Source organism: Kogia breviceps, chromosome 1 (assembly GCF_026419965.1).
Source record: "Kogia breviceps isolate mKogBre1 chromosome 1, mKogBre1 haplotype 1, whole genome shotgun sequence".
Lineage (NCBI taxonomy): Eukaryota > Metazoa > Chordata > Mammalia > Artiodactyla > Physeteridae > Kogia > Kogia breviceps.
Window position 1 is genome coordinate 24,616,445 of NC_081310.1, and position 27,850 is coordinate 24,644,294.

General features: G+C 41.6%; 2 protein-coding genes across 2 annotated transcripts in view; both read left to right on the top strand.

The window, feature by feature from the left end:
* Positions 1-27,850, top strand: part of RGSL1 (regulator of G protein signaling like 1) — a 99,425-nt gene that overhangs the window by 12,001 nt on the left and 59,574 nt on the right.
* LOC131759634 (transmembrane epididymal protein 1A-like) lies at positions 16,411-17,501 on the top strand. Its single transcript, XM_059069036.2, has one exon. The coding sequence runs from the start codon at positions 16,411-16,413 to the stop codon at positions 17,311-17,313; it is 903 nt and encodes a 300-aa protein (XP_058925019.2). The 3' UTR covers positions 17,314-17,501.

A 27,850-nucleotide genomic window follows, 5' to 3' on the forward strand; every position in this document is an offset into this window, starting at 1 on the left:
GTAACTAATCATGGGAGTGCTATCCCATTATATTCTCTGGTCCCACTCACACTCAAGGGGAGGGTACGGAGCATGTATACAAGGGGCAGGAATCTTGGGGGCCATCTAGAATTCTGCTTACCAGACCATCCAATCCTCCTTTTTGTTCATTACTAAGCTGCAATACCATTGTGCACATCTTTGTATCTTTCTCATTATTATCTTGCTACTGGAAAATAGTAGCTATTTTAGGATTTTTTTAAATGAATTAATTAATCCTTTGGTCATCTTGATTGAATTTGGAAGACCTCCTTAATGTATTACCTGCAAATTTACAAATTAATCTCCTTCATTGTATGTGCACTTTTGTGAAATTCAGCTGTAAATTTTTTTCTCTTGTCATTGTTCCAAATATCTGGGAGTAAATTCTGTTTAAGGTTTATGGCCTCCTGTGCAAGTACTCCACTGGTGTTTCAGATAGGGTCCCAACAGAAAATTGATGGCAACCCAAGTTGGGATAGTTCAAGGAAGGTTTGATAAAGATACTTCTTACATAGACATGGGTAGGGTGTAAGGACACCACAAGGAATAGTTGAGTAACCGTTGGAGCTATTACTACCTCTAGGCCCCAGGGGACATGGGATGAGCAAAGTTCCTGGGTATGTGCAAGTACTGTGTTGTGAGTTGCATGATGGCCCCTAAGAAGATACTTCCAAGTCCTAAGCCCAGAACCTGTGAACGTGACCTTATTTGGCAAAGGAATCTCTGTAGATATAATTAAGGATCTTGAGGTGAGATCATCCTGGATTTAGGGTGAGCTCTAAATCAATGACAGATGAGCTTATAAGAGAAAGCCAGAGGGATTTTTGAGACACAGAGGCACACAGAGGAGCGATGTGAAGGTGGAGGCAGAGCTTGGAGTGATGCATCTACAAGCCAAGGAACACTGAGAATTTCCAGCAGCCATCAGGAGCTAGGAGAGAAGCATGGCACAGAGCCTCCTAGAGCCTCCGGAAGGAACCAGTACTGCCTACACCTTGATGTTGGACTTCGGCATCCATAACTGTGAGGGCATAAATTCCTGTTGTTTTAAGCCACCACATTTGTGGTCATTTTATGTGGCAGCCTGGGAAACTAATACTGATGGTGTTGTGGTGGCAGGGTACAGCCAGCCTGAGGTGACCCCAGAGATAGTAGCTAAGAGAATACTACCCTACTCATATTCTTTCCATCCTCCTGCTGGGGCTAGTTATTGGCCAAGTGCTGCCCGAAGCCAGAGGATAAGGGGCCTCAATGATGTGTTACAAACCAGGGCAGTCTCCTGGGGGAGGGAGAAGGGTGGAGGTGAAAGATGGATTTGGAGGGGCAAATTGAAAATATACGGCACATCTCTTTTTAGGTTATGGTAGGGTAACCATAGATCCTGATTTGCCTGGAGTAGTTTGGTGTTTACCTGTTGTTTCAGTGGAAGAGTTAATTTTGCATCTTTTCTCTCTCGTGTCCAAGTTTAAATAATAAATTGTATAGTCACATTAATTATAGGTTAAAATCCAATTGGATCATTATTCAAATGGAGATAAAATCTGCTGTAGGGTATGTTAAATAAAGCAAGTCACACCCATCAAGATGTCCTCTCTCTTGATTGCCCTATGGTCTTAGCCATTCTTGACAGGTGTAAGGAGAAAATTTAAGACTTCCTGAAGTAACAAGAACACACCTGTCTCCAAAACCTGGATCATATGCCCCATATTTTCTGCATTTAACTTTTTTCACTTCATCTTGGAGATCTTTTCATGTCAAGACACAGATCTCCCCTATTCCTTTTCATTTGTTCATAGTACCCCATAATTTATTTACCCATTCCCCTACTGGTGAACATTTATTATTTAAAGTTACCTATGGGAACTTCCCTGGTGGCACAGTGGTTAAGAATCCGCCTGCCAATGCAGGGGACACAGGTTCTATCCCTGGTCCGGGAAGATCCCACATACCATGGAACAACTAAGCCCATGCTCCACAACTACTGAGCCTGCGCTCTAGACCCCGCGAGCCACAACTACTGAGCCTGCGTGCCACAACTACTGAATCCTGCACGCCTAGAGGCCATGCTGTGCAACAAGAGAAGCCACCACAATGAGAAGCCCACGCACTGCAACAAAGAGTAGCCCCTGCTTGCTGCAACTAGAGAAAGCCAGCGCAGCAATGCAGACCCAATGCAGCCAAAAACAAATAAATAAAAACAATAAATTTATAAAAAATAAATAAAGCTACCTATGGACACAGTGCTTCAGTGACTATTCTTGTACATGTTTTTTGTGTAGATGTGTGAGTATTTCTAGAATAGACACTGTGAAAGAGTTCTTAGCTACAGACAAGAACTGGCTAGTGTAAGGGAAAGAAAAAAACTAGCCGTTCTGGCTAGTTTAAGGGAAAGAAATTTATTAAAATAGATGTTAGTTCACAGAATCATTAGAAAGGCTGGAGAAAGGCTCCAGGTTAAGTTTGAAGGACCAATTCCCAGGACTTCACTGTCAGATGGGCTTAGGTTTTTGCTTCTGGCACTGACCTCAGAACTATAGGGCAAACCAGCTTGGTGATGAACAGAGGCTGCCATGTTTGCCACTACTCTTGTTACAGAATAGAGACCCCATGCAGATTCAGTTTTCTTACATTGCTCAATTCTCAGTTGAAATCTTAAGTGGGTGTGTCTAACTGGTCACATGCCTGTACCCTAGCTGGCTACAAGAGAGGTCAGGGGTTAAAAACAGAAATCTATCGGGAAGGCAGGCCTGACAATGTGGAAACTGATGAAAGTGTTGGGAGGCTATTTCAAAGATGTTAGGCTCACATGACAAATGTCCACCGCAGGTAGCAGGAAGTGGAATTGTTTGCTTGAAGGATGTATGCACTTTAAATTCTGGCACACCAAAAGTCTGCCAAGCTGACTTCAAGGAAATGTAGACCAATTCATATTTCCACCTACAGTGTATGAGAATTCCTTTTTCCCTAATCTTCTCTGGCACTGGATAATATTGTTTCTTCAAAACTTGTGACAATTTTTGGCATCCTGATGGTGAAAAAAAGATGCTACTTTATTTAAATCTGTTTTTCTCAAAATTGTTTAGGTTAACATTTTTTTTTTTTTTTTTTTTTGGTGGTACGCGGGCCTCTCACTGCTGCGGCCTCCCCCGTTGCGGAGCGCAGGCTCCGGACGCACAGGCCCAGCGGCCATGGCTCACGGGCCCAGCCGCTCCGCGGCATGTGGGATCCTCCCGGACCGGGGCACAAACCCGCATCCCCTGCATCGGCAGGCGGACTCCCAACCACTGCGCCACCAGGGAAGCCCAACATTTTTTAAAATAATTTTTTTGATGACTAATAAGAACCTGCTGTATAAAAAATAAAATAAAATAAAATTCAAAACAAATAATTTTTTGTTTGTGTTTTGAACAGCTCTATTTCAGTCTGCCTATTAATTAATTAATTAATTTATTAATTAATTTATTTATTTCTGGCTGTGTTGGGTCTTTGTTGCTGTGCGCAGGCTTTCTCTAGCTGCAGCGAGCGGGGGCTACTCTTCGTTGCAGTGCACAGGCTTCTCATTGTGGTGGCTTCTCTTGTTGCGGAGCAGGGGCTCTAGGCATGCGGGCTTCAGTAGTGGTGTCACTAGGGCTCAGTTGTTGTGGCTCACGGGCTCTAGAGTGCAGGCTCAGTAGTTGTGGTGCACAGGCTTAGTTGCTCCGTGGCATGTGGGATCTTCCCAGACCAGGGCTCGAACCCATGTCCCCTGCATTGGCAGGTGGATTGTTAACCAATGCGCCACCAGGAAAGTCCCTAGGTTAACATATTTTTAGCTTTATTAATAATTTTCTCTTCTTCTGAGTCATAGTTACTTATATCTCCTACTATTTTTTTGTATTAAGTTGTCTTTTTGTTTGCCTATTAATGTTTTGTCTATATATTCTGGGTATTGATTTTGAGTGTATGTTACATATATTGTGCTATACAGTTGGAGTTTGTTGTTTATCTATTTTATATATAGTATTGAATAGTTTGTATCTGCTAAACCCAAACTCCTAATTTATCCCTCCTCCACCTCCTTTCCCCTTTGGTAAACATAACTTTGTTTTCCATGCTCTGAGTCTGTTTCTACTTTGTAAATAAGTCCATTTTTATCACATTTTAGATTCCACATGTAAGTGATATTGTATGGTATTTGTCTTTCTCTTTCTGACTTAGCTTCATTTAACATGATAATCTCTAGGTTCATCCATGTTGCTGCAAATGGCATTATTTCATTCTTTTTTGTGGCTGAGTAATATTCCATCATATATATATATATATATATATATATATACCACATCTTCTATATCCATTCATCTGTCAATGGATGTTTAAGTTTCCTCCATGTCTTGACTGTTGTAAATAGTGCTACTATGAATGTTTGGGTGCATGTATCTTTTCAAATTATAGTTTTCTCCAGATATATGCCCAGGGGTGGGGTTGCTGGATCATACGGCAACTCTATTTTTAGCTTTTTAAGGAACCTACAAACTGTTTTCCATAGTGGCTGCACCAACTCACATTCCCACCAACAGTGTAGGAGGGTTCCCTTTTCTCCACACCCTCTCCAGCATTTGTTATTTGTAAACTTTTTAATGATGGCCATTCTGACCAGTGTGAGGTGATATCTCATTGTAGCTTTGATTTGCATTTCTCTAATAATTAGCAAAGTTGAGCATCTTTTCATATACCTATTGGCCATCTGTATGTCTGCTTTGGGAGAAATGCCCAGTTTTTGACTGGATTGTTTGTTCTTTTGTTTTTGAATTGTATGAGCTGTTTGTATATTTTGGAAATTAATTCCGTGTTGATCGTATCATTTGCAAATATTTTCTCCCAGTCCATAGGTTGTCTTTTCATTTTGTTTATGGTTTCCTTTGCTGTGCAAAAGCTTATAAGTTTGAGAGTCAAAAGAGGACCTTCCCCAGGCTCCCATTGTCCACGGCTCCTCCTCCTGTTCCTGCAGGTGTGATTCCTGGGACTCAGGCTAGAGGTGAATCTGCAGCCAGTGGCCAATGATTTAATCAATCATGGAAAAGGACCTGGTTCAAAGAGCTTCCAGGTTGGGGAACCAGAATGCTTCCGCATGCCATTGTCCACTGTGCAGGTCCCACACTCTATGAGGACAGGAGCTCCTTTGTTCAGGACCCCACCTTATGTGTTTCTTCATCTGGCTGTTGATCCAGGTGAGCGTTGAGCTTCATAGAGAAGAGCACCCACTTTTCCTGCCAAAGACCCACTGTATTGAGGTTGGAGGCAAGGAGAACTAGCACAACTTCCCGTCTATCTTCATGGGTTCCTGCCCGACCTCGTGGACTGCTGCTCACCTTTGAAAACTGCTGTCAGGCAAGGAGTCTCCTCCATTCTGCCTTATTGTAATTGACCAAAAATCTATTTCATGCAAGCCATCTAAAGACCAGAATCAAATGGTTCCTGGACCAGTATTTGTATCCAGAGTTCAATTCAAAAGGCACTGCTTTAGTTGTTAATTTCCATCACAGCACTGCATAATAGGCTTTCTCAGACTTCATGATTCCTGGGAGAGCTGTGAAAAAAAGAGAACCTGCTCCTCTTGGCTGTGACAATTTCTCATATTTTCCTCATTTTTTATGACATTGACAATGCTGAGGAGTACTGCCCTGTTCTAAGGCCTCAGAGTCTTCTGCTTCAGTTGGCAGAAAGAGAAAGAGACAGTGAAGGAGCCACTTCAGATTCATAAAAAAACCCAGCTTAGAGGAGCTGTAATCCTTTTTTATTTCTGGTATGGAGTGATGGAGATCTCCTCTAGCACACAGTGCTAAGGCAACATTTCCAATTTGAATATTCCATTGGTCAGGCTGCTGCAGGTGGCCTGGCTTTAGGAAGATCAGCCGGGTGGCTGACAGAGTCTTGGTGCTCCAGCTGGGTGTCAGGCCTGAGCCTCCGAGGTGGGAGCGCTGAGTTCAGGACATTGGTCCACCAGAGACCTCCGGGCCTCGTGTAATATCAAATGGCAAAAGCTTTCTCAGAGATCTCCATCTCAATGCAAAGACCCAGCTCCACTCAACGACCAACAAGCTACAGTGCTGTACACCTTATGCCAAACAACTAGCAAGACAGGAACGCAAACCCACCCATTGGAAGAGAGGCTGCCTAAAATCATAATAAATTCACAGACACCCGAAACCAAACCACCGGTGTGATACTGCCCACCTGAAAGACAAGATCCAGTCTCATCCACCAGAACACAGGCACCAGTCCCCTCCACCAGGAAGCCCACAGAACCTACTCAACCAACCTTACCCACTGGGGACAGACACCAAAAACAATGGGAACGATAAACCAACAGCCTGCAGAAAGGAGACCCCAAACACAGTAAGTTAAGCAAAATGAGAAGACAGAAATACACAGCAGATGAAGGAGCAATGTAAAAACCCACCAGACCAAACAAATGAAGAGGAAATAGGCAGTCTACCTGAAAAAGAATTCGGAGTAATGATAGGAAAGATGATCCAAAATCTTGGAAATAGAATGGGGAAAATACAAGAAATATTTCACAAGGACCTAGAAGAACCAAAGAGTAAACAAACAGTGATGAACAACACAATAAATGAAATTAAAAATACTCTAGAAGGAATCAATAGCAGAATAACTGAGGCAGGAGAACGGTTAAGTGACCTGGAAGATAAAATAGTGGAAATAACTACTGCCAAGCAGAATAGAGAAAAAAGAATGAAAATAATTGAGGACAGTCTCAGAGACTTCTGGGATAAATTTAAATGCACTGACATTCGAATTACAGGGGTCCCAGAAGAAGAAGAGAAAAAGAAAGGGACTGAGAAAATATCTGAAGAGATTATAGTTGAAAACTTCCCTAATATGGGAATAGAGATAGTCAATCAAGCCCAGGAAGCACAGAGAGTCCCATACAGGATAAATCCAAGGAGAAACATGCCAAGATGCATATTAATCAAACTATCAAAAATTAAAAACAATGAAAAAATATTAAAAGCAGCAAGAGAAAAGCAACAAATAGCATAAAGGGAATCCCCATAAGGTTAACAGCTGATCTTTCAGCAGAAAGTGCAACCCAGAAGGGAGTGGCAGGACATATTTAAAGTGATAAAAGAGAAAAACCTACAACCAAGATTACTCTACCCAGCAAGGATCCCATTCAGATTCGATGGAGAAATTAAAACCTTTACAGACAATCAAAAGCTAAGAGAATTCAGCACCACCAAACCAGCTTTACAAAAAACCCAAAGGAACTTCTTTAGGCAGGAAACAAGAAAAGGAAAAGCTCTACAATAACAAACCCCAAACAATTAAGAAAATGGTAATAGGAATACACATATCAATAACTACCATTAATGTAAATGGATTAAATGCTCCAACCAAAAGACATAGACTGGTTGAATGGATACCAAAAAAAAAAAAAAAAAAAAAAAAGACTTGTATATATGCTGTCTACAAGAGACCCACTTCAGACCTAGGGACACATACAGACTGAAAGTGAGGAGATGGAAAAAGTTATTCCATGCAAATGAAAATCAAAAGAAAGCTGGAGTAGCAATTCTCATATCAGACAAAATGGACTTTAAAATAAAGACTATTACAAGAGATGAAGGAGGACACTACATAATGATCAAGGGATCAATCCAAGAAGAAGATATAATAATTATAAATATTTATGCACTCTACATAGGAGCACCTCAATACTTAAGGCAAATGCTAACAGCCATTAAAAGGGAAATGGATAGTAACACAGTCATAGTAAGGGACTTTAACACCCCACTTTCACCAATGGGCCGATCATCCAAAATGAAAATAATTAAGGAAACACAAGCTTTAAATGATACATTAAACAAGATGGACTTAATTGATATTTATAGGACATTCCATCCCAAAACAACAGAATACACTTTTTTCCCAAGTGCTCATGGAACATTCTCCAGGATAAATAATATCCTGGGTCACAAATCAAGCCTTGGTAAATTTCAGAAAATTGAAATTGTATCAAGTATCTTTTCAGACCACAATGCTATGAGACTAGATATCAAATACAGGAAAAAATCTGTAAAAAATGCAAATACATGGAGGCTAAACAGTACACTATTAAATAACCAAGAGATCACTGAAGAAATCAAAGAGGAAATCCAAAAATACCTAGAAAAAAATGACAATGAAAACAGGACTACCCAAAACCTATGTGATGCAGCAAAAGCAGTTCTAAGAGGGAAATTTACAGCAATACAATCCTATCTCAAGAAACAAGAAACATCTCAAGTAAACAACCTAACCTTACACCTAAAGCAATTAGAGAAAGAAGAACAAAAAACCCCCAAAGTGAGCAGAGAGAAAGAAATCATAAAGATCAGATCAGAGATAAATGAAAAAGAAATGAAGGAAACAATAGCTAAAATCAATAAAACTAAAAGCTGGTTCTTTGAGAAGATAAACAACATTGATAAACCTTTAGCCAGACTCATCAAGAAAAAAAGGGAGAAGACTGAAATCAATAGAAATAGAAATGAAAAAGGAGAAGTAACAACTGACACTGCAGAAATACAAGGGATCATAAGAGATTACTACAAGCAAGTATATGCCAAAAAAAATGGACAAACTGGAAGAAATAAACAAATTCTTAGAAAAGCACAACCTCCTGAGTCTGAACTAGGAAGAAATAGAAAATATAAACAGACCAATCACAAGCACTGAAATTGAAACTGTGATTAAAATCTTCCAACAAACAAAAGCCCATGACCAGATGGCTTCACAGGTGAATTCTATCAAACATATAGAGAAGAGCTAACACCTATCCTTCTCAAACTCTTCCAAAATATAGCAGAGTGAGGAACACTCCCAAACTCATTCTATGAGGCCATCATCACCCTGATACCAAAACCAGACAAACATGTCACAAAAAAAGAAGACTACAGACCAATATTACTGATCGACATAGATGCAAAAATCCTCAACAAAGTACTAGCAAACAGAATCCAACAGTACATTGAAAGGATCATACACCATGATCAAGTGAGGTTTATCCCAGGAATGCAAGGATTGTTCAACATATGTAAATCAGTCAATGTGATAAACCATATTAATAAATTAAAGGAAAAAAGCCATGTGATCATCTCAATAGATGCAGAAAAAGCTTTCAACAAAATTCGACACCTATTTATGGTAAAAACTCTCCAGAAGGGAGGCATAGAAGGAACTTACCTCAACATAATAAGGGCCGTATATGACAAACCCACAGCCAACATCGTTCTCAATGGTGAAAAACTGAAACCATTTCCACTCAGATCATGAACAAGACAAGGTTGCACACTCTCACCACTATTATTCAACATAGTTTTGGAAGTTTAGCCACAGCAATCAGAGAAGAAAAAGAAATAAAAGGAATCCAAATCAGAAAAGAAGAAGTAAAACTGTCTCTGTTTGCAGATGACATGATACTATACACAGTGAATCCCAAAGATGTTACCAGAAAACTACTAGAGCTAATCAGTGAATTTGGTAAAGTAGCAGGATATAAAATTAATGCAAAGAAATCTCTTGCATTACTATACACCATTGATGAAAAATCTGAAACAGAAATTAAGGAAACACTCCCATTTACCATTGCAGCAAAAAGAATAAAATACCTAGGAATAAACCTACCTAAGGAGACAAGAGACCTGTATACAGAAAACTGTAAGACATTGATGAAAGAAATTAAAGATGATACAAACAGATGGAGAGATATATCATGTTCTTGGATTGGAAGAATCAACATTGTGAAAATGACTATACTACCCAAAGCAATCTACAGATTCAATGCAATCCCTATCAAACTACCAAGGGCATTTTTCACAGAACTAGAACAAAAAATTTCACAATTTGTATGGAAACACAAAGGACCCCAAATAGCCAAAGCAATCTTGAGAAAGAAATACAAAGCTGGAGGAATCAGTTTCCCTGACTTCGGACTATACTACAAAGCTACAGTAATCAAAACACTATGGTACTGGCACAGAAACAGAAATATAGATCAATGGACGAGGACAGAAAGCCCACAGATAAACCCACACACATATGGTCACCTTATCTTTGAGAAAGGAAGCAAGAATATACAATGGAGAAAAGACAGCCTCTTCAATAAGTGGTGCTGGCAAAACTGGACAGCTACATATAAAAGAATGAAATTAGAACACTTCCTAACACCATATACAAAAATAAACTCAAAATGGATTAAAAAGCTAAATGTAAGTCCAGACACTATAAAACTCTTAAGAGGAAAACATAGGCAGAACCCTCTATGACATACATCACAGCAAGATCATTTTGACTCACCTCCTAGAGAAATGGAAATAAAACCAAAAATAAACAAATGGGACCTAATGAAACTTAAAAGCTTTTGCACAGCAAAGGAAACCATAAACAAGACGAAAAGACAAACCTCAGAATGGGAGAAAATATTTGCAAACAAAGCAACTGACAAATGATTAATCTCCAAAACATACAAGCAGCTCATGCAGCTCAATATCAAAAAGCAAACAACCCAATCCAAAAATGGGCAGAAGATCTAAATAGACAGTTCTCCAAAGAAGATATACAGATTGATAACAAACACATGAAAGGATGCTCAACATCGCTAATCATTAGAGAAGTGTAAATCAAAACTACAGTGAAGTATCCCCTCACATGAGTCAGAATGGCCATCATCAAAAAATCTACAAAAAAAAAAATGCTGGAGAGGGTGTGGAGAAAAGGGAACCCTCTTGCACCGTTGCTGGGAATGCAAACTGATACAGCCACTATGGAGAACAGTATGGAGTTTCCTTAAAAAACTAAAAATAGAACTACCATATGACCCAGTAATTCCACTACTGGGCATATACCCTGAGAAACCCACATTTCAAAAAGAGTCATGTACCACAATATTCATTGCAGCTCTATTTACAATAGTCAGGACATGGAAGCAACCTAAGTGTCCATCGACAGATGAATGGATAAAGATGTGGCACATATATACAATGGAATATTACTCAACCATAAAAAGAACGAAATTGAGTCATTTGTACTGAGGTGGATGGACCTAGAGACTGTTATACAGAGTGAAGTAAGTCAGAAAGAGAAAAAAAAAAACATATGCTAACACATATATATGGAATCTAAAATAAGAAACAAAATGGTTCTAGAGAACCTAGGGGCAGGAGAGGAATAAAGGTGCAGACATAGAGAATGGACTTGAGGACACAGAGAGGGAGAAGGGTAAGCTGGGACAAGGCGAGAGAGTGGCATGGACATATATACACTACCAAATATAAAATAGATAGGGAGTGGGAAGCAGCCACATAGCACAGGGAGGTCGGCTCGGTGCTTTGTGACCACCTAGAGGGGTGAGATAGGGAGGGTGAGAGGGAGACGCAAGAAGGAGGAGATATGGGCATATGTATTTATATAACTGATTCACTTTGTTATAAAGCAAAAACTAACACACCATTGTAAAACAATTATACTCCAATAAAGATGTTTAAAAAAATAAAAATAAAATAGATAGCTATTTGGAAGCAACCACATAGCACAGGGTGATCAGCTCGGTGCTTTTTGTCCACATAGAGGGGGTCAGATAGGGAGGGTGGGAGGGAGAAACAATAGGGAGGAGATATGGGAATATATGTATATGTATAGCTGATTCACTTTGTTATACAGCAGAAACTAACACACCATTGTAAAACAATTACACTCCGATAAAGATGTTAAGAGAAAAAAGCTTATAAGTTTGATTAGGTCCCATTTGTTTATTTTTGCTTTTATTTCTATTGCTGTGGGAGACTGACTTAAGAAAACATTACTACAGTTTATGTCAGAGAATGTTTCCCTATGTTTTCTTCTAGGACTTTTATGATGTCATGTCTTATATTTAAGTCTTTAAGTCATTTTGACTTTATTTTGTGTATTTTTTGAGGGAGTGTTCAAACATCACTGATTTATATGCAGCTGTCCAGCTTTTCCCAACTTGCTGAAGAGTCTTTTCTCCATTGTACATTCTTGCCTCCTTTGTTGAAGTTTAATTGATCATAGGTGTGTTGGGCTCTCTCTCTGGTCCATTGATCCGTATGTCTGTTTTTTTGTGCCAATTCCATGGAGTTTTGATTGCTGTAGCTTTGTAGTATTGTCTGAAGTCTAAGAGGGTTATGCCTCTAGGTTTGTTCTTTTCCTCAAGATTTCTTTGGCAATTCTGGGTCATTTATGCTTCCATATAAATAGGATTACTTGTTCTAATTCTGTGAAAAATGTCATGGGTAATTTGATAGGGATCGCATTAAATCTGTAGATTACTTTGGGTAGTATGGCCATTTTAACAATATGAATTCTTCCAGTCCAAGAGCATGGGATATCTTTCCATTTCTTTGTGTCATCTTCAGTTTCCTTTATCAATTTTATAATTCTCAGAAAATAGGTCTTTCACTTCCTTGGTCAGGTTTATTGCTAAATATTTTTTTTTGGTGCAATTTTAAAAGGGATTTCTTTTTTTACTTTCCCTTTCTGATATTCATTGTTAGTGTAAAGAAATACAACAAATTTCTGCATGTTAATCTTATATCCTGTTATCTTGCTGAGTTTGTTTATCAGTTCTAGTTGTTTTTGTATGGAATCTTTAGGGTTTTCTATATATAGAATCATGTCGTCCACATATAGTGACAATTTTACATTCTCTCTTCCAATTTGGACACATTTTATTTCTTTCTCTTGTCTGATTACTGTGACTAGGACTACCTATACTATGTTGGATAGAAATGGTGAGAGTGGGCATCTTTATCTTGTTCCAGATTTTAGCAGAAAGGCTTTCAGCTTTTCAGCATTGAGTATTATGTTGGCTGTGGGTTTGTCATAAATAAGCTTTTATTAGGTTGTGATATGTTCTCTCTATACCCACTTTGATAAGAGTTTTTATCATGAATGGATGCTGAATTTTATCAAATGCTTTAGTTAAAATTATGTACGTGATATTTGATTTTTATGGAACCGAGATAGTCTAAATAGTTCTCTAATATTGTGTGTGTTTGTGTGTGTGTGTGTGTATGTGTGTGTGTGTGTGTGTGTGTGTGTGTGTAGACATGTGTGCCTTCAAATTGTAAGCCCTTTGAGGGTAAGAACTACATCATATAAAGAAGTTTTTATATGCCTGCTGTACTCAGTAGAATCCACAGCAGTTAGTAAATTCATATTTACTGAATTCCTGAAGGCATTCTGGCTCATCCTGGCATTTCATGCCAGACAAGTGGCAGTGGCTATGCCTGGGGCCCCTCAAGAACATGGGGGGTTGGGGGAGACAGGTCTGAGGGGGAGTCTCGCCGTGGAGCAGCCAGGCCATGAAGGACCTCCATGGGTTCTGTCGTCAAGCTGAGTTTGCCTCAGGAAACTCTTTTCAGGTACTTGGTGTCCACAGACTCTGGAGCTGTCTGCTAGCTCTGCTAATCATTCACCACCTTTCACTTCCTTCTTGGCTACTTGTGGGCAGTGAGTGTCTGGCTTGGGATGGGCGATTCCTACCTTCAAAGTCTTGGTCAGGATGTTCACATTTTAATGAACAACATGCCACCTTGGTGCCTGGCCAAGGTGGGGACCTGAGCAACCCAGACGGGACCTTAAGTTGGGCTACTTGTCCTCATACATGCCACTTTCAACCTCACATTGCTATTGTGTCAGTGCTGCTGTTCTCACTCCTCTTCTGACCACTGACTCACAGCTGCCAGGAACAACTGGGCAGAGGAGGGTTGGAGCTAGAGGAAGCTATGTTGCCCCCACCTCACCAGCACCACAGTCTCAAAGTACTAGAAGGAACATTAAGAGTACCAAATGTGGCTCCTCTTGAGGCCTGTAGACCACGTGCTTCCTGTCCCTGCCCTGCTGATATATAGAGGAACAATGGACCCTGTGCCTCTCCTGCAGCAAAACCAAGAACCCAAGAGAATCCCTCGGGTTCTCTCCTCCTGACTTACTTCAGAAGTGTCACTCGGATTTTCCCTTTGAATCTCCACCCTCTGAGCATTGAGCCCTACAGACCTCTCCCAGTATTATGATAATTCACCAAAAGGGAGAAGACAGAAGATAAATATGCTTATTTCTGTGCCCTTTTATTTTCAGTTTAATAGGAAATCAAGTTCAACACACAGTTTTTTTCAATGAGGGGTATGGCATGCAGCAAATCAGAGAGAACAGGAGTAAGAACCCAGATTTCTGACTTCTAGTTGATGCATTTTTCACTTCTTCATGCTATCTTCTTAGAACTGTGTTTCTATAACTCAGTGGTAACAGTGGTCACCTCCAGATTATGGAATTACAGATGATTTGTAAAGTTCTTCTTTTTGCTAGTGTATTTTATCTGATTTTTCAACAATGACTATACATTAATTGAATAAAAAATACCTAATGTAAAAATTTTAAATTAGCAAATTCCCTCAGAAAGCTGAATTAAGCTTTGCTTTTCTAATCTCCCTTCACACTCAAATCCCTAGCCCCACCAAACCTCTAAACAGCAAGAAGAAATCTGAATTACTGTCATCCTCAAGGGCAGAAAGAGATTTAACTTTTTCTGGAATTAAGCGGACTTGCGGAAGTGTAGGTAGTTGGGTAGGAGTTGAGGTCTCAGAGGCGGTGCTGTGACCTGTGTGTAAGTTCTCCTCCTCTTCACTAGGGGCACTGTCAGCCTAGAGGTGCTGCCTCTCTGCCCCACAGCATTATTTGTACTGTAAGAACAGATGCTTACACAGAAGACTGTGATGTCAGTACCATTCAGACTGAGCAGTGAACTTCTCCCCTCAGCATTATTATCACCCTCAGAGAAATTCCTATTCCATGTACCTTCCACAGTAAACCCAGGACATTTGTGAGCTTCACATTATCTGTATTTTGTTCCTCACCATCCTCTCTGCCTTATACTCAGCTGTCTGTTACCCAATACCTAGGACTCTGTCTTCTGAGGTGCATTAGGCACTAGCAGAGTCATGGATAAATGAAGCTGATGGGCTAATTCACATTAAAATCCAAATGGCCAACACTAGCTCACTGGAGTCACTCCTCTCAACGGTATCTACACTTTAGGGATTACACCTTAATCCCTTGTATCAGTTAGGGATAGATCATGGGACTATGGATTTCTCATGGATATTAGACCTTACACATTTGTAGTGAGGAAGTCTATGGAAGGCTCTTGCCTCTCTGTGTGATGGGGTGGAGGCCATTTCAGCTCACATTGGCAGCAGTCAGGAAGAAGTCTATTACACGAAGTTGGGGAAGAGCAAGGACAAACTGCAGCTTATGAAGATAGACTGAAGCCTCTGTCTTCCTCTCATCACCTCATACTTCAGTGGCAGGTGGCCTGCAGAAGCAGCTGGTGCCCTTCGCACAAAGAGAAGCTGAGGAAGCTGTAGGCCTGGCTGCCCATGCCAAGTAGGTGAGCCGGCAGATCGGTAACTGAATGTGTGAACTGCAGTGGCGCCTGGTACCCTACATCTTCAGAGTGTCTTAGGTTGCTGCTTCACTTCTATCTTCAGATTCCCATGTCAACTGCTCTTACAGCCAACTCAATCTGGAACCATACAGGGAAGGTAACGCTAGGAAACGTGGCTCAAGCTTAGTTAGGTTGACACAGTATAAAACACCCACTGTCCCTAAAATCAGTTTCAAAAGTTAGCTTTTCTGATCCATTTACTGGCCAGTAGAAATGCTGAAGTGGGGAGACAAAGGTGGGGAGGTAAAGTGATAAAGGGAGGAGAGGAAGGGAGCTTGGTGATCCTCAAAATGTAAAAGAGAAGAGTAGAAAAGAAGAGTAGAAAAGCCAGGCATGTGTGAAACATGCTCATATATCCAAACGCTTTTAAATATTTGTGTCCAGAAGGAAAGCACTGCAATTCCTTCAAAGTTATGTCTGAGAGATACCGAAGGAAACGCGAGGATTTGTGAGTGCCCAGGCTTCCTCCGGAGACCATGGCAACCCCTAACCCCAGCCCATGCTTCTGTGTCCTTCTCTGAGTGCTGGGCAGTACCAAGGGAAGGAAGCCATAGGAGAAAGGGACAAGTATGACCGGAAGTGCCCCAGGGGCCCTAGAGGGGAGCCCCTAAAGGCACATTCACCAGCTTTCTTCTCCTTTGGCAGAAGCCAGTTCGTTCCCAACGTCCCAGAATGGAATGAAACAATGAGGCTTTACACCACCGAAGTCGTAGGCTTGTTTCATGAAGCATTTCCTCTCTGTGGGGGAGCAGTGGGTGGGGCGAAATGATCAAAGTTGGTGGAAGGCAATTCTTTCCAAAGTCCAGATCTTGAAGTGGCCCCAGAAGGTGTGGACGTGCTTTGGTTTTACTCTTCTCACCTTCCTTAGAGGGATTTCGAGTTCGATGGGAACCTTTATCGGTCATGTGTACCCAGGGCTGTTTCTACTTTCATATGGACTGTATCAAGCGGTAGCGGTCTCCAAAGCTGTGATAGTCAGTGACTCTTTCCTGTATCCCTCATCCCCTCCCAGGAATAAGGGGAGATGGGCCAGGCTGTGGAAAATATCCTACGGAGGTTTGCTGAAGATGCTGGCTGGCTCCGGCTTGATCGTGTACGAGATCAGCTGCGTGAAGAGAGGGCTGATACTGATGAACAGGGAGCTGCCACCGAGATTTATGTACGCCCAAGAGTGGCAGCACCTCACCATATTCATCCTTCTCACCGTCAACGGCTGTGTAGAGGTCGTGAGCAAGAACGTGCTGCCTCAGCGCTGCGTGCCCCTAGAAAAAGGGACCCTGGTGCTGACTTTCTATGTGCTCCTGCTGTTGCTGGTGTCACATGCTCAGGACTCAGCAGGGGTGGAGCTGCACGTTCACTCCCTGCTCATCTTGGTGGTGTTGCTGCTGATGCTGGTGTTGACCGTACAGCTGTGGGTTCCCGACACGTTTCGACTCTCAGTGATCGAGACCTTTCTGTTTCAGATCATGGGCTCCTGGCTGGTACAGGCCGCCTTCATTCTTTACAAACCAGTCACTGGCTACCCATGGCAGGATGATGACATCAATGACATCATGTTTGTCACCACCTTCTTCTGCTGGCATGTGATGATCAATGCTTTGTGCCTGTTGGGAATCTATGGCGTCTCTTCCTTTTGGCATTGTTATTACCAACCCAGCTGGAAGCTGATGGGGTCCAGAGAAGCTCCATGTTACACGAGCACCGTGGGACCCCTCTACAAATTGCTGCAGGAAGTGGAGCAGTCAGAGGAAGATGACCAGGCTCTCCTTTCAAAGAGCTCACCCTGAGACAGGGCCTGGAATGCCTGGCTCACTCTCCACCCCATCTGTGTCCTTTGGCTTCTCTCAGACATGTGCATTGTGCCCTCCTTGGTCCCCAGTAAAGGTAACGGCCGTGAAGGCGAGCAGCTGGTCTCCCTCTGCTGGCACATCTCTTGTCCCTGAACCTCTAATCGCTGAGGAGACGAGAAGGGCATGCTGATGGGATTGCTGGCGGCGGGGGAGGAGGTTAGGAGGACCAGGGGGGTAGGCAAGTGTGCAAGGACTGCCATGGGGGGGGAGAGAATGCAATCGAAGGGGGGCCTCTGGAGGGGAGAGAGGAGAGTCGAGCAGTCATGTTGTCACCTGATGCTTCTCCAGGAACGAGTGATTGCCTTTTACCTGACGGAATACTGATTTCTCACAACTCAAAGCTGGAATCATTCAAGTCTCATCCCGACAAAGAATAGTGGGTATTTCTGTTTGCTCAGCAGAGTGGCACCACCATGTGGAATTAGCATCAACAGAACTTATAATCAATTTTAACTGGTTGAAATTACACTCTTTTGCCAACCCTCCTCCCCACCCGCCCCTCCCCAACAGTTTTTAAGGATTGGCTTCATTTCAAATTCAAATTAATAAAGTGAAACTTTATTAATGCTTTACTATTGTAACATTTCAAATGTGCAGATTTTAAATTTTTATAGATTTCAAATTCTCAGTATCTCTCCAACTTCCTATTTTATTGCTCCTATTCTGTCAGAGCTTACCTATTTCACCACTACTACCACTGCACATATAATTCATTAGATCCTCTCCTTGGGTCTTTGCAAATTTCACTGCCTTGCATCTCACAGAAAGACATACCACAATCACATTTTTGCCATGTTTTTGGGTACCCAGCATAAAACCCACCTTCATCCTGACCCCACTGAGCACCTCCAAGGAGGCCTTCTTCAAGAACTCCTACTGACTCCCTTGTTCTGGAACTCCTAGGCCCTTATACTATACCTGCCATGTTAATTTGCTCATACAGCTGACATATTTTGCTTTGTTCTATTTCTGAAATCATTTTCTCTGGGGAGGTTTTTCCTTACCACCTCAAGTGTAGTCTTCTAAGGGGTAAGGACTTTGTCATATCCAAGTTACATAATTTCCAGTGTATGTAGCAAATATGTAGCATGGGTGATGCTGAATAAAGGCTTTTTTTTAAATTTAATTTTTTTAAGAAGGATATTTATTTATTTATTTATTTTTGGCTGCATTGGGTTTTCATTGCTGTGAGCAGCCTTTCTCTAGTTGCGGTGAGCGGGGGTTACTCTTTGTTGCAGTGTGTGGGCTTCTCAAAGTGGTGGCTTCTCTTGTTGTGGAGCATGGGCTCTAGGTGCACAGGCTTCAGTAGTTGTGGCACAAGGTCTCAGTAGTTGTGGCTCATGGGCTTTAGAGTGCAGGCTCAGTAGTTGTGGCACATGGGCTTATTAGCTGCTCTGCGGCATGTGGGATCCTCCCGGACCAGGGCTTGAACCTGTGTCCCCTGCATTGGCAGGCTGATTCTCAACCACTGTACCACAAAGGAAGTCCCCAATAAAGGCTTATTTGTTTCCAGAATCTCCGCTTACCTGTTCTTTCGAAATGTGTTGCTGGATAGGCCCCAGGTTCTGGGAACCTCTGGAAGACACCAACAGTCCTAAAGCATGAGTCACCTCCTTAGCAATGGGCCCACTCTCTTCCTCATTCTTATAGGAACAAGGTTATGATGTTATAAGAAAAGGAACGAACCTATTTAAAAATAGGTTATAAGTATGGGCTTCCCTGGTGGCGCAGCGGTTGAGAGTCCGCCTGCCGATGCAGGGGACGCGGGTTTGTGCTCCGGTCCGGGAAGATCCCACGTGCCGTGCCGCGGAGCGGCTGGGACCGTGAGACATGGCCGCTGAGCCTGCGCATCCGGAGCCTGTGCTCCGCAATGGGAGAGGCCACAACAGTGAGAGGCCCGCGTAACGCAAAAAAAAAAAAAAAAAAAAAAAAAAAAAAGATTATAAGTAAAGGAATGAATAAAGTATTTATGCTAACACTAACAAAAACAGAGCTGGAGTAACTATTTCAATATCAGACAAAGTACATTTCAGATAAAAGAATACTACGCAAGGACAAAGAAGATCCTTTCATGATGATAAATTGGTCAATTAATTGAAAGACATGACAATCCTGGAAAAAACTAAATTATAGTAATAGAAAGAAGACCACTGGTCAAGTAGACCTCCCATTGAGCTACAGTAGTACCTTTGTTGTTGGCCCTCATGCTATGCTGGGGATGTGGGAAGTCAAAGGAGGGTAAAATTGGGCTTCCCACCATTCTGGGGCATAAAGGTTTGAACTGATTTTATTTAAAAGAAGAATCAAAAGAACTCATTAAATCCTAAATGTTTGGTTGGGAAGACCTGCAATTAAAACAAAGCATCCTGTGCTGGGTGAAGTATTCTTTTTACTCTCCCACATGATCATTCATGGTACCCTGACATAGAGCTGATCCATATACCGAGGAAAGGAAAAAGAGAAATGAGGGAACAGCACGTTTTCAGGGCTGGGGTATTGCGTCAATAGGCATAGGCATTTTTTTTCACTATTCTAATATAATTGTTTTTATTTCACCCAGTGTGTATATAATTTTAGATAGTTGTGATTATAATACATATACAATTTGGGGATCTGTTGGGTTTAAAATTTTTTTCTCACTTTTTTTTGAATTGAATGAAAGATTCTTTAAACTCTACAGTGCTTGACAATTTTCAAATGTCTCACACACATGATTTCATATAATCATATAACCCCTTTCCCCCCACCCTTATATTGCCCCTCCGCGATTCCCTCTTCTCACTGGTAACCATTAGTTTGTTCTCTATATCGGTGAGTGGCACAAGCATTATTTTAAAGATACTTTAGCATTATCTTTAGAGTCAGATAGAGCTGGGCTCAAATCTTTCTGATGACCAATTCTACAACACATTGAGCAAGTGATTAGTTAAGAGGAGCATGTATTTTTTTCTCAAATCATATGAAGAGGCCTCCCTGAATAACATTCCTGTCTCCTCTTTCTTTCCTTCTTCTCTCCTCCCATGGGAGAAAGAATGAGTTAGATAATTGATGAGTTTGGAAGAAGGAAATGGGCATGCTTTGCTCTCTAGCCTTTTGCATTCTCTCTGGGAGCTGCTTGACTGCAGACACCTATGTTCAAGTCTGCCCTTTGTCATATAGTAAGGGGTTCACCCAGGTAAATGGAGGCCTAATTGTTCCTCTATGTCAGTGACTGGACATGGAAGTAAGTAAGGGTGCAGAGAGGATTAATAAATGAAGAACATTATACGGTGCTGTGGCCTCAATAAGTTGAATATTGAGTATGAGAATCAAGGGATGAAAGTAGAAGAGATGCATTTACCATCAGTCGCAGTGATTTACTTAGGGAAATTTTTAATCCTTACAACTTTAGGTTCTGTGGGTCTAGACCAGCACTGTCCAATAGAAATATAATGTGCACCATGTATACAATTTAAATATTTCTAGTAGTCAAATTTAAAAAGTTAAAAGGAAAAGAGTGAAATTAATTTTAGTCATATATTTTATTTAACATATTGGTACTAGCTACACATCAAGAGCTCAATGGCCACATGGGGCTAGTGGCTCCTGTATAGGACAGAACTAGCCTAGAGGTCCTGGTTCCCAGAGTGGGAATTCTTCTACTAGGGGCACAGTAGGAACTCAATCACTTCAAGTTTCTTATGCCAGGAGGCTAGCAGACAAGCAAAGGAGTCACCGCACTGGCAGGGCAATTGACTATTATCACTCGGGTTATCAGTTATGCAGCAGGGGTAGGGGAGCTTTCATTTGGCACTCTTGGTACTCCCTTGTCCAATTTTAATGATAACAAGTGAGTGGTCACAGCCTGAGAAGTCATGATAACCAGGGGCTCATGTTCTCAGGGATGAAAGTCTATGTTATCTTGCCAAGTTAGCCCCCCAAGACCAGCAGAGCCACTAGCTGAGCAAGAAAGGAATCTATCATGGGTAGCAAAGCAGGGAGAAGTATTTGTTGTGATCTCCAGACAAGCCGTAGTCAAGTTTGTCAGCCTTTCTTGTGTAAGTTCCATAGGCAAAGAAACCAATCAGACTCCTGGAAGAACTGTTCCAAGATGGGTAAAATTTCCTTACAAAGCAAGTGGCCAGTGCTAAGTTCTGTGTGCATGGCTTAGCTCCTTTCTTTAGGAGCAAAGCACTCGTTCCCGCAGCTGCCTGGAGTCACTGGCTGCTGACACTCACAGCTGAGGTCCCCTCTGGAAGTGGCCTTGGCCAAAGGGCACTGACCAACCCGAGGTTATGTCCTCCCAAAGGCAGCCACATTTGAGTCAATGAGAAGATACAAAAGTTTCTTGCCTCAGTGAGGGACAACTCTGAAGGCCCATCCTATCTTTACAGCTTCCTATAGGATCTGCTGACATTGATCATAACTACCTCACAGTTCAGCGTCTACAGCTGCCCAGTTCTGCCTTCCTCACTCCCTATGGGTGTTATTTCTAAAACACGCCCCAACAACAAACCTCCTTCCACAAATCTCTGACTCCAGGAATCTTGGCAGAAGGCAAATCTGCGTTATTTAAAACCCCAGAGTGATGAGTAGGTAAGAAGGTAGGAATTAACAATTTCATCCTCATCCTACTTCATTTATAATTGCGTCTGATTTTCATTAAGCCCTTCTTTGGCTTTGTAGGAGAAAATAAAAACAAGGTCATTCTCTGCTGACCATACTTTTGGCTATGCCTCTTGAGTTTGGAGATTCTCTCTTACCTGGTTGTCTCAAATCTATCCCTGAGTTTAAACACTTACCTATTTAAGGTCCCTTTTCACAATATATTTTGTAGTCATCACTGATCTTCTCTATGGCCACCTTTGGATACTTACAGCAGAGTTCCTCAAAGGACATTTTCTCTATGTCTATGAAGTAGGGAAAAACAGGAATGGAGTCTAATTGCTCACTCTGGTTTCAAAGCTTCATATACTTTTTTTGAAGGTATTGCCTTTAAAATGTTATTTTAGTAGGACAATAGTGTTTTGGTTTTTTTTTTTTTTTTTTTTGCAGTACACGGGCCTCTCACTGTCGTGGACTCTCCCGCTGCGGAGCACAGGCTCTGGACGCACAGGCTCAGTGGCCATGGCTCACGGGCCCAGCCGCTCCGCGGCACGTGGGATCTTCCCGGACCCGGGCACGAACCCGTGTCCCCTGCATTGGCAGGCGGACTCTCAACCACTGCGCCACCAGGGAAGCCCGACAATAGTGTTTTAATTAAATGTTTACACAGGGACACAGGTTTCCTAGGCCAAATTAGAAGCAAGAATACACAACCTCGCCTGTCCTCCAGAATGGGGGCTTCTGCCCTTCTTGGGGACACCTGACTCATGGAGATTTTCTGCCTAAGGTATACTCGGGTAACTGATATGACTTTGAAAGAGGCACTTATTGTTAACACACATACAAGAAGTAATTCATCCAGATGAATACTGACCCCTTCAAACCCCATCTATTATAGGGAGGAGCTGCGAATGCATTTCAAATATTCTGCTATTGTGTCAAAGAATCTGATGCACTTATGGATAGTAGATGGCAAATAACATGCTAGGACCTTCTTCTCTTTCTTGGCTCTGTCTTTGGGAATTACTTTCAGAATTAGACAATTCATATATCTGAATATCATAAATAGTTGTGAATCGCTGTCCCTTGAGAGTGAATTATTTTTTTCTAGAGGTAGCTATACATCGTTTCTAGGCATGCATGGTGAATTGAGAGGGAAAGCCTTTTCGTATCCAAAATGAGATGGGGCAGTAAGACTGAGGCAGCAAGAGGAGTTTTAATGACGTATTAGGCAATGGCAGAATAGCAGAGCCTTGCCTACCAAGGTCAAACCACTCATTTGTGTTGTGATTTCTGAGGTTTAGAGTAAGTCTAATCACACACAGCTCCCCTGCAACTCTCCAGGGCAGTCTAGTACTTTTTGAGGTTATACTGGTGGAGCCTAGAAGGAATATGGGGTGTGGCCCCATGAATGTCATTTGTCCCTATGTCAGCATTGTCACTGTCATCATTACCGTCTCTCACCAGGGGAATCTGTGGTGGTAAGAGCAGTGGATTATTGCTGTAAAGAATCCAGGTTTCTAGTCCTGCATCAATCCCTCCCTTGTGGAGAAACCTTGAGCAAGTCTTCTTACCTCTCTGAGGCTCAGTTTCTCCTCATGAAAGATGAGAGTATTCTAGCTCTGATGCTCAGTGAGTTTATGGGATAGTCTGAGTGGAGGCATCAGCCTACCTGAGAGTCAGGGCCCCAGCTTGGACAAATGCACAGGAGGCCTTTTATTGGGTTAGACTTGCATTTCAAAAAAGCACTGGTGGAGAAAGTAATGGGGTGTGCTGGCGGGAGGGAGAGGGTATCTCCATGGAAGTGATTCCCACTCTTCCTGACCACCCCTGGCATTCCATGGCTACCAAGGGAATGTCCCTTGCCCAGTATGTATGTGGTCAAATTTACCAGCCATCCATTCTTTTTTTTTTTTTTTTTGTAGTAAAAGTTCAATTGACTTTTCTCTCCCACCCTGTGGAAAAACCCAACTTTGCCTCCCTGTACATATTTATTTGAATATTCCTGATCTATAATTGTGTCTAATTTTGTATTCTCTCTTTTTTTTTAACATCTTTATTTGAGTATAACTGTTTTACAATAGTGTATTAGTTTCTCCTTTACAACAAAGTGAGTCAGTTATACATATGTTCCCATAACTCTTCCCTCTTGTGTCACCCTCCCTCCCACCCTCCCTATCCCACCCCTCTAGGTGGTCACAAAGCACAGAGGTGAACTCCCTGTGCTATGCTGCAGCTTCCCACTAGCTATCTAATTTACATTTGGTAGTGTGTATATGTCCCTGCCACTCTCTCACATCGTCACAGCTTACCCTTCCCCCTCCCCATATCCTCAAGTCCTTGCTCTAGTAGGTCTGTGTTTTATTCCCATCCTACCACTAATCTCTTCATGACATTTTTTTTTTTTTTAGATTCCATATATATGTGTTAGCATACGGTATTTGTGTTTATCCTTCTGACTTACTTCACTCTGTACGACAGTCTCTAGGTCCATCCACCTCACTACAAATAACTCAATTTCATTTCTTTTTATGGCTGAGTAATATTCCATTGTATATATGTGCCACATCTTCCTTATCCATTCATCTGTTGATGGACACTTAGGTTGCTTCCATGTCCTGGCTATCGTAAATAGAGCTGCAATGAACATTTTGGTACATGACTCTTTTTGAATTATGGTTTTCTCAGGGTATATGCCCAGTAGTGGGATTGCGGGGTCATATGATAGTTCTGTTTGTAGTTTTTTAAGGAACCTCCATACTGTTCTCCATAGTGCCAGCCATCCATTCTTTCACTTTTCTCTTGATTCCTAGGAGAGGATTTGGAATGTTTGGGATTTAGAGAAAAGGTGAAATCCTGAGGTAAAACAGAAGGCCTGTTCATGCTAGATTTAAATAACTCATGCCCAAACATGCTCTGAGGGGCAAGCATCCAAAGCATCCTATTTTGTATACAGAGTGCATATCAAAGTTTTAAGAGTTGAGGGTTACATTTTTTAGTGTAATCTAACAAGTACTACTTATTGAGGACCTGCTTGCTGTGCAAATGGATTACCCCCAGTCCTTTCAATGTTGCCGTCATCCCCATTCTACAGATGAGGAAAGGAGGCTCAGGGAGATAAAGTGACTTGCCAAGTAAGCTCACAGAGCAAGGAAGTGGTGGAAATGAATATTCAAAGCTTTTGCTTACTAATATGTATCCATATTTTTCAAAGTGAAGGTCATGACTCAATGGTATGCCAAAAAACAGAGTCATCACCAGCTTTTACAAAATAAAATGGAATAAAATAGAGATTATGAGAGTGTATCATCTTATGTAATAAGGGCAGGTATTACTTTGTGAAATTTTTAAAAATATATATGCTCACATATATACATGGATATATGTTCTCTGGATCATGAAGTCAAAGGTATTTATTGTGCATTGAAGTTTGAGAAATATTGCAGTACTCTGACTGCCTCAGCATTGATAATTAAAGCTATTTGTTCAATCTGAATAATAATGGCTACTCTTACTGTTGCCAAATGTTGTGCTAATGACTTTCATAGATGATCTTGGGTCATCTTCACAACAAGCCTATTATTCCCATCTTACAGATGAGAGAACTGGGGCTTCAAGAGAGGTTAGATACATTGCTCAGTTTCACACAGCTGCTAGTAGAGCTAGGAGGTAACCCAGATCTCTGGGACAGGAGAGCCTCTGCTCCTAAGCACTTCTTTCCACTGCCTGGGTGACTGGTGTGTTATGTTTGGAGGAAGGTGGCCATTAAAAATATATTCAGGGAAATGTTTTGGACCTGATTCTGGGAGAGATGTGCTGAGGTGGAACGTGCTTTTCAGATGCATGAAATGAAGTAGTCAGTGTAACTGTGGTGTTGCTTGGTGGGCAGGAGTCTGGCCAAACTTGAGAGCTCTGGCTCCCTTCAGATCCAGTGGGGGCCTCAGCAGTCAGTCAGTCTGGATCCAGATCCTGGCTCTCCCACTTCCTGTGTGACCTTGGGAATGTAATTTATCCTCTCCGTGCCTCAGTTACTCTGTACTTACCTCATTCATTATTTTGAAGATCAAATGAGGTCATCTTTGCACTGTACAGTGCTGACACATAGTAAATACTCACTAAATGTTCAATACTAATATTTCCCAGTGGCTTACGTGTAACATAAAAAATTATGGTGAGTCACCTTACTTGCCAGAGACACTGGAGACTTCCTTTCTAGCCAGAGAGACCTGCCTTGCTTCCAATCCTCGGTAGCTATCTTTTGCCACTGCATAGATTCCATTTCTTCCATGTTAGCCAAACCCTGGCTTAACTCCAGAGATTCCTCAAATCTCTTATAAGGAAGAATGGTCTCTTCTTTACTTATAGGTTCTCTTTGATGCCACCTGGTTCTGGTGAGCCTGCTCTGAGTCTAAGAGAAGGGGATGGGGGCAGACAGCATTTGCTACAGGAACTAGACCAGAAGCAAGATTTTTACACCAGTCCTTCTGTGCCTCCCTGGCACATGGAGTCTGATTATTTTCAATTTGTTAAGAACTATTGCTCCTTTACACACACACACACACACACACACACACACACACACACACACACACACAGAGCAATCCGTCTTCAAATCAAACTCATTTTCTATAATGGAGAAATTCTCTATGAATGTGACTTCTTCAAATTCAGCTTATGCACTTGAATCTTTTTTCTTGAGAAGATTATCTTTAGAACATCAGGGACCATGTCAACCCCCAGTTGTCAAAAGGAAAAATCAAAATTTCTTTTACTTTAACAAACAGCACTCCTAAAAGAGCAGTTACTCCCTTTTCTTTCCTCAACCTCATGATTCCTCCCCAACTCAAAGTCCCTCCTACTGTAAAAATGAAAAACCAGTAGTTCTCTTCATCCAGGAATTCAGCATACAAGGGGCTAAGCATCTGAAACCCAAACACAACATAAGCATTTTGAGGAGATGTTTGCTGTATCTCTCCTGCTAGTATTCATGTGGGATAAGAGTAGGCTGCAGATTCTGGATTCTCTAATTTGGGGATATAATGGAACAACAAACATTAGCCATGACCAACCAGGAGGTATTCCTTTGCCTCTATGAGTATGACAACTCCCACCGCAGCCTCTCTCTGAGTCTCAGAGAACAGTAATCAATATTTACTTAAGAAGAAATATCACAAATCACTTACTGAAGGACAATTATTTGACATCTGCATACTTCTCTGTTCCTTTGCAAAGTACTAACTCATTTGATTTTTAAAATAATCCTGGAAACCAAGCATCTCCTTTTGGTATGTCTACTCTTAATATCTCCCACTTGAAGAACTTACCCAAATGAATATTTCATTAATTTAAAACAAACAAATAAACAAACAAAATAATCCCCTACAAGTCAGTGCTTAGCTAAGTTTATTTATCTGTACTCACTTTTATTCTTCTTTTTTTAAAAAAATCTTCCTGGACCAGGGCTCAAACCAGTTTCCCCTGCATTGGCAGGCAGATTCTTTTTTGTTTCTAATTTATTTATTTTTTATTTATTTTATTTTTGGCTGCATTGGGTCTTCATTGATGCACACGGGCTTTTCTCTAGTTGCAGTGACCAGGGGTTATTCTTTGTTGCGGTGCATGGGCTTCTCATTGCGATGGCTTCTCTTGTTGCGGAGCACGGGCTGTAGGCACTCGGGCTTCAGTAGTTGTGGCTCATGGGCTTACTTTCTCCGCGGCGTGTCGAATCTTCCCAGACCTGTGCTCGAACCCGTGTCTCCTGAATTGGCAGGCAGATTCTTAACCACTGCACCACCAGGGAAGCCCTATTCATTTATTTACTTGACAAATATTTCCTGAGTCTCTCCCATGTGCCTGGCACTGTGCACATGACTGGAAATGTTCAGATCAA

Excerpts from the sequence above, each read along its gene's own strand:
- LOC131759634 (XM_059069036.2), top strand. The coding sequence starts at position 16,411 with ATGGGAACCTTTATCGGTCATGTGTACCCAGGGCTGTTTCTACTTTCA.